The sequence below is a fragment of the Pseudovirgaria hyperparasitica genome (genome assembly GCF_010093815.1).
Source record: "Pseudovirgaria hyperparasitica strain CBS 121739 unplaced genomic scaffold EJ05scaffold_9, whole genome shotgun sequence".
Taxonomy (NCBI): Eukaryota; Fungi; Ascomycota; class Dothideomycetes; order Acrospermales; family Acrospermaceae; genus Pseudovirgaria; species Pseudovirgaria hyperparasitica.
In genome coordinates this window covers 1,569,220-1,577,359 of record NW_022985557.1, presented here as the reverse complement: position 1 = coordinate 1,577,359, position 8,140 = coordinate 1,569,220, and the positions used below count along the sequence as shown (strand labels likewise).

General features: G+C 37.3%; 1 protein-coding gene across 1 annotated transcript; it reads left to right on the top strand.

Moving 5' to 3' along the window:
* The first annotated feature begins 1,043 nt into the window (after nt 1–1,043).
* Nucleotides 1,044–2,788, top strand: EJ05DRAFT_511578 (kinase domain-containing protein). The gene is made up of 5 exons (XM_033748255.1): nt 1,044–1,364; nt 1,413–1,735; nt 1,784–2,085; nt 2,139–2,304; nt 2,356–2,788. Exons 1-5 carry the CDS (start codon nt 1,126–1,128, stop codon nt 2,538–2,540), a joined length of 1,215 nt encoding a protein of 404 aa, XP_033600265.1. The 5' UTR covers nt 1,044–1,125; the 3' UTR covers nt 2,541–2,788.
* Nucleotides 2,789–8,140: the final 5,352 nt, after the last annotated feature.

The window sequence follows — 8,140 nt, the reverse complement described above, 5'->3', positions numbered from 1 at the left end:
AGATAATATTAGTAATATCGATTACTAATATTAAGCTATTCCTAATAAGGAAATACCTTATATAAACTTATTAGATATAGTAGAGGTTAAGTTTACACTCTAACCTTAGTAGCTTATAGAAACTAAGACTTTATATACTATTTCTATAAAGTAGAGTTTAGCTAGTACTAAGTATAACTAGTCGTAGTATAGTATTATATTTCTTACTTAATAGAAACTAGAGAATTATAGAGAGCTTAATTCTTTTAATATATAACTTATTTAGAAATACTAGTACTTATACTATATTTATATAATTCTCTAGAATAAGTCTTATAAATTTAGTATAGTTAGAATAAGATAAGGCCTTTCTATAGATACTTATTTCTATTTCTCTCTAGTAGTAAATTCTTTATTTACTATTTATTTTCCTCTAGTAGTAAATCCTTTATTTACTATTTCCTTAGCTTCTTTCTTAGAACTTTCTTTTATAATTTAATACTTTTATAAGTCTTAATAATATTAATATTAATAAATGTTATCTAGTACCTAGTATTCTTTTATCCTTACTAATTATCTTACTATATTTATAAACTTCTTTTACTAAATTTTATAGAAGTATCTTTTATTTACTAAGTTAGAGTATTAATATCTTTTAATTTAGTTCTAGAGAACTAGTATATTTAGATATTAGTATCTTATATTTAACTAGTACTATCTTTCTTTTAAAAATAACTAGCTAGTAGTATACTTTTAGCTACTAATATATTAAGAATAGAGTTATTATATCTTAGTTAAGTATATATTAATTACTAGCTACTTTATAGAATCTACGGCTATATATATAGAATCTTTAGTCTATAGTTCTTACTATTATCTATCTTCTTATTACCTTCTATAATAATAATAGCTTAGACTAGAGAAGGTATATATCTATAGAGTAAACTACTCTATCTAGTTATATAATAATAATATTATTATTATTATTATTATAGATATATTATATAACTTTCTCTATCTCTATAATACTCTACTCTATAATACTCTACTCTATATAATTTTAGGAAAGTAGCCTTAAACTTAAGGCTGATTGCAGCCTTCCGCCCTAGTACTTTATATTACGATACGCTCTTTACACGTTTCCCTATGTTCAAACTCGCGAAGTCACTCTTTCGAAGACAACCATGGCCCAAACTCAACTTTCCGACATCCGGTTTTGAAGTCGTTAGCGACGCAGTATTGTTTGAAGAAGAACAGCTTGAGGAGTTCCACAGGGGTGTCTACTATCCGGTCAACATAGGAGATGTCTTTGCGTCGAAGTACCAAGTAGTAGGCAAACTTGGTTTTGGTGTTACGTCAACTGTTTGGCTGGCCCGTGATCTGAAGCAAGTTACCATTCGGCAATTATGCTATCTATACTAACAGTACACCAGTCACCATGCTTACACGACCTTGAAAGTTTTCATAAGAGAGGGAATGGATGAAGATGAGTACAGCATGTACAGTATCTTAAGCCAAGGCAATGCTTCGCATCCAGGGTACAATCACGTCCGGACAGCTCTTGACTTGTTTACTATTCCCCGACAAGGTGGCGATCATCGATGTCTTGTCCAGACACCAATGTGGGATAGTTTCAAGGATCTCTTGAACAGAAACCCTGCGCACCGCTTCACGGACGAGCTGCTAAAAGCTGGTTTGTCGCAAGTGTTCCTCGCACTCGATTACCTTCATACAGAAGCCAAGATCATACATACAGGTACGGTTCAACACATGTCTTCCCGCAACTCTGTTGACAAAAATGTAGACATAAAAGCCGACAACATCCTCATAGAAATTGAGGACCAGGGCATCTTGAAAGCCTTTGTTGACGCCGAAATGACATCTCCCTCGCCTCGAAAAGTCGTGGACGGCAAGCCAATCTACGCGACACGCCAGTTCGGGTTGCCGAAAGAGTATGGCCGTGTTGTCCTTGGAGACTTCGGCTCTGCAGTTCGTGGCGACAAACCTCAGATCCATCACGCGCAACCAGATGTCTACCGATGCCCAGAGGTCATGCTGAAGACTGAATGGGGTTATCCAGCTGATATCTGGAACGTTGGAGCGATGGTGCGTACCGTCTCAAGCCTGAGGCGAAACCAGACATTGACCTAAGTGCACAGATTTGGGACCTCTACGAGAGTAAACATCTCTTCTACGGCATCGATCCAGCTGAAAACCGATACATGACCAGGGCTCATCTCGCGGAACTAGTCGCGATGCTCGGTCCGCCGCCGACGGATATGCTAGAGAGAGGAGCGCGGAGTAAAGAATTTTTCGATGGTGAAGGTGAGACTGTACGCCCAACGTACCGCCTTAAGCTAACCGAAGTTCTATTAGGAAATTGGTTAGCCGATACATGTATACCGCAAGGCTTGACGTTGGAGAGCTCGGAAGAAAATCTGGACGGAGAAAAAAAGGAAGAATTCTTGCAGTTTGTGAGGTGCATGTTGCAGTGGAGGCCTGAGGATCGGTGGACCGCGAAGGAGTTGCTTGGGCATCCTTGGATAAGAGGGAACTTGTAATCAGGTTGAGCAAGTATTGAATGACTCGAAGATAGATTGTCTGAAGCTAGAAATGTGGTTCGGAAGCATTTGTTGCACGACTTTGGTAAGTCGCGACCCAAGCTTAGACGCTAAATCCTTGCTGCTAGCTGTGCCGACCAGATTAGGGATTTCAACCGAAGAGGTTCGGCTCTATGTTAGTTTATTAATAAGTTAATATACTTACTAATTAGCTAACCTACTAATAAACCATTTGATTTAAGTATAACTCTTGATATTTATCTATACTAATAATTATATATTTAAAAAAAAGTATAAATTTATATATCTACGCTCTATATACCTTCTTATAGACTAGGTAATTTATAATAACTAAAATTATAATTCAATTCTAAAGCTCTTCTAAAATGCTAATATAATATTATCTTAGAAGAGACCGATATAAGAGATAGACATCTCTTAGAGTTTATTCTTTATTATTCTCTCTAATGTACCTTAGCTCCTCTAGCTTCCAAGTGCTATAGGGTTTATATCTCTTATTATATTAGTAGATATCTATAGGAAGAGGCTAGAGTACATAAGGTATCTACTAAGTTAGTACTAAGGTACTAATCCCTTAGAGTAATATCCTTCTCTCTCTCTATATGTTATTAGATGTCTCTTAAACTTCTTATATATGTAACCCTATGTTTCCTTAAAAGTTAAACGCCTAAGTCCTAAGTTCCTAGAGTTTTCTAACTTCTCTTCTCCCCCCCCTCTATTTTATCCTTAGATTTACCCTACTAAAAGTAGTATTTATTCTAATATATAGTACTAACTATAGACCTAATCCTCCGCGATACGGTTAAAGCTAGAGTCGGTTTAATTGTAACTCTCTTACGCTATAGTTATCATTTTCTTCTCTAAGCTACTTATCCGATTTCAATCCCCCGTTCTTCGCCAACTATAGAGATATTATATTTCTCATTTGCCGGGTCTTATTATATTACTATTACAACCTCCGTATATAGGTTGTCTTTAGTAAAAAACATTAGGTTCTAAACTATCATGGGGGAAACATTCCGCGGTAAGGCGTGGTAAGGGCTAGTAAAGGTGCTCGAAAATGCCATCCTCAATGGCTCGGTTACCTACATTACAAGACCTAAGAGTATGTTCTCTTCAATCATCGTTTTTTACGGCTAGGTAGACATATTACTAACCATAGCTCCACCTACTACTATTTCATAACTAGGTCCCTTACTACGGTTTATAGTTTTATACTTAGTAAGAATAGCGTCTAAACTTCCCGTTAAGAGCGTGCCAAGGATAGATTAAAGGGTTTAGACATTCCTCCGCGTGTTATTACGTTCTTCTTCTAATTAGAGTATCTTACCCTTAGCTTTGTTAAGCCTTTAGATGAACTTATCTCGAGCTTTATTTAGGGCCGCTTTCTTTTTAAGGAGGCGTTTCTTATCTTCCCCCTACTATCGAAGGAAATCTTTACGTAGCTAGCGCTTAAGATCGTTAAGATTATTCTTCTCCTTTAAGTACTAAATCTAGCTATTCTATAGAGACTTTACTTCGTCTCTAGCACGGAATTTTTCCTTAGCCGCGTTAAATACCTAGCTTCGTACCGCCTAATTAAGTATCCTCTTAGCCCCTATTTAGGAGAGCTTATAGCGTGTAAGACTCGAAATTAGAGCGAACTTACCTTTATTTTTATCGTCTAGAATGTGCCCTTAACGCCATACCTTCTATTAACGTTTACGGACTTTACCTTAGATATTAAAAGTAGTCTCGTGGCGTAGGGCTACCTCCCTCTTATTAATATCCATACCTATGTAACTAGTCTAGTACTTCTTTATAAATATGTTTTTTCCCTTCTTATCTCTAGTAAATAGCGCCCGGTAGTACTTTGTATAGAGTCGCCCTTAGTGCTTAAAGTAAGGCTCCTTATTCTTCTAGAGCGTAGGTTTTAGAGAGCCGTAGAGTAGCTTAAGGATAGCTATACGGTCTACTAGGGTATACTTACTACCGAAAACCATGCTAAGGTCCGAAGTTTCGTTGTCGCTACCCTCGTCTTCGCTATTATCGACCATGTTTATATTTTCTATAACGGTTGGTACTAGTGCAACCGTTATCGCGCTACTTGTTTTACTAAGCTCGTTCGGTTCTCGGTTCCCTAGCGCTTTCATTACCTTATGGCTAGATAAAGTCTCCTCGATTTCTTTCGTGCTATTACCGTGTGATAGCGTATAGTTATCGCGGGCGATTTCCTTAGAATCCTCCGCGAGGTCTTCTAGTATTAGATGCTAGTATTACTCTCTAGCTAGAATAAGTTTACTTAATAGCACCTCCGCGGCACGACCGCACTAAATATACTTAGTAATCTAGTCTTAGGAGCCTATATAAGTGCGTAGTACGAGGGCGATACTAGTAATTATTTAGACGATTTTATCTTTAAGCTCCTCGTAGCTAGTATTAGACTATTCGTTCTACTTCCGCTTATAAATGTTCGCGTTAAGTTTAAGCGTAAAGTATTTCAACTAGCATCGGTTACGTTAAAGGAATAAGGAGCTTTAGAGAAGCTAAGTATAAAGCTTACTCTCTTTAACGTACTAGTCTTCGTTCTTATACATTTCGATTTAGCTAATTACTACGTAGTTACGTGGATTAGCTATTGGGGGCTCCTTATTATCGTCCTTAGCTTCGAAGTTATAGATAATTAGTAAACTATGTCTACTATCTAAAAATTCATCTTCGTTCGCGTCGACTAGGGTATCTACTCTCTCTAGAGAACTCATAGTAGCTATAGAAATGATTTAGTTAAAGAGGAGATATAACGAAACGGTATAGAGGGAATAGAACGTCTAAAAAGATAGGTAAACGAAGGTAAAGGTAAGATGTTAAAGGTAAGCGTGTGGTACTTTATCTATCTCGTGAACTCAGGGGTAGTAACTATCTTTATCCCTTGCTTAATATATACCGTAACGGCGTGACCGTTCGCTGGTAATAATCTTAAGCTAGTAACTCTAAAGATAAATGCTACCAACCGTAGAATAGGGGCCTCGCTTAGGAAAGATATACTATTACTAGCCGTACTTCTAAATGTAGAGACGTATCTTAACGCGGTAATTATATTCTATAAACGTAATAGTTTTAAAATTCTATTTAGGCTTCGATAGAGAAACCGCTAACCCTTAGCACGGTAGTAATAATTATCTATAAGGTATAACTATTTTTAATCATACTCTAGTATTTCATAAGGTGATGGGGTTATTATAAGTCGGGCGATATTATTAGCTTGGCGAGATTAACGGCCTTAAGTCCCTAATACGCGGTTTCTTCTACGAACCCGTATATAGAAGCTCGGGACGTATCGTACTTAGTATAAGGGTATCTATTCCGGAGTTCGCGTAGGAGCTTACTCTTAGGGTTCTCCGGTAGGGGTTCATAGCCGTCTCTAGTTTAGAGGATATTCTCTTCTATCCGAATCTTCTTCATAGCGCGTAGTCACGATAAAAATCTATAGAGATTGCGCTAGATAAGATCGTTAGTCTCCGCGATCGTTTACTAACCGGAATTATTATCTTCGTCTACTAGAACTATAAACGGCTTAACATCGTTTATAGAGTACTTCCCGACATCCTTTCCTAAGTAGATTACGCGGAGCTATATACTCTACCCATTTAAGGAAATCTTTATAACCTTATAAGGACCCTCCTAACGAGGCTTAAACTTATATCTCTTCTCCTTATCTTATCGGAGGCGGTATAAGAGTACTAGGCTACCAACCGTAGGCTCTAGGAAGTATACCCTACTCCGTTCGGTAAGACGCTTCTACTATATTAGACGCTTTTAGAGTCCGTAGGTATAGGCTTTATTAATTCTAGCGAGATAATCGGAGTACTTATTAGAAGAGATAGTACTTTGTATAGGGACTATTATCTTAGCCCTAAGCTCTTTCTATAGCGCGGCTAAGCGAATATCGTTAATAATAGATAATTATTACCTAAGATAGGTATACCCTCCAAGTAAAAGTTAAAAGAGGGAAAAACCCTCGACCTTAATTAGCCGATTATTAATTTCTAGTACTACTCTTAGAATGTAGTCCGGCTAATTCTAGATCGCTTATAGCCCTATCTAAAGTATACTTCGAAGTACTTATAGAAGAAGTTAGATATACTACTCAGAAAGCCCGACGGACTAGGGGTGGCTAGTTAGAGCGTTAAAGTACTTTATATTATTCTACGCGAGTATCTTTAGAAAGCTACCCTCTATAAAATAACTTCTATTATCTATATATACTACGCGAGGGAACCCGAAAATGTTCATAATACTAGTTACTATGCATTCGACGGTGTCTTATAAGGTGGCTATTACCCTAGCCTAGGTAAATAGAAACCTCGTTATGTAGTCGATACTAATCTAGATATATTTTTCGCTAGCCGGACTAGCTAGAGTAATAGGCCTAATATAGTCCATGCTAATTAAGTCGAGGGGCTATATCTAGAGAATTAGTAAGATACTTCTACTCGGCCAGAGAGGCCTAAGGAATTAGTAGTATAGGTACTCTTAATAGAAGATAATAATATCTCGTATAATAGTAGACCAATAGAAACGCCGACGGACCTTCGCCTTAGTAATCTTAGAGGCGAAGTACCCGCTAATATTATAACATGCCCTAATCGCCTAACGGACTTCGTGCTCGACTATATATTTAACTCGTTTATCCTTATAGGTTAGTATAGCGAGTACTAGCGGTAAGGTACCAACTATTAGAAGAGACTTTACCTACTATCGTATTATCCGGAGTCGCGGTCGTGACTATAATTTCTCGTTAGAAATAATGCCTGTAAGTTTAAGTAGTAACGCGTCTCGATACTAATCGGAGTATAACTATTTCCCCTATCGGTCTTCGTCCTTAATAGAGATATAAGTCTTAGAATCGGGGTCTACGTCGCTAACCGTATAGCTAGAGGTAGGGCATGCATAGACATTAAACGCGATAAGGTCCTTAACTTCTAGACTATTTCTAATTACATATATACGAGATTATAATAACCGGGAAAGACCGTCCGCTATTACTAAATTCTTACTAGGGACGTGTTTTACGTTAAGGTTGTATTCTATAAACCGTAGTTACTAACGTAATAGACGGCCGTAAGCGTTATCATTAGTTATAATCATAACTAGGGTAACATGGTCGGTATAAACTTTAACCTTATAAGGGCTTCCCTAGATAAGCTAGTACGTCTTATTAAGAGACTTAAGAAGGGCTAGCGCTTCGCGCTCCGTGGTATAGTATTAAGTCTCCTAAGGTTTAAATTTATATAAAAGGAATATAATAATCTCTAAGTTATCGCTACTATCTATTTTCGCTAACTTACTATTAGGGACGCCATAGAGTTAGAATAGGACACCCCTAGCACTAGTAAGAGAAGCATTAGTAGCTAAGTAGTACTATCTCTCGGGGTCACTAGACGACGTAATGTTATTAGCTACTTAGGACTTTATAAACTCGAACGCTTTCTAATGTTTAGGGGACCATGTAAATGTCGTTGTATAGTAAGTTTTCTAAACATGGCTACCGCTAGCGTTAGCGGTCGCGGTCCGTTAAATAGCGGTCTTAAGTAAATTAT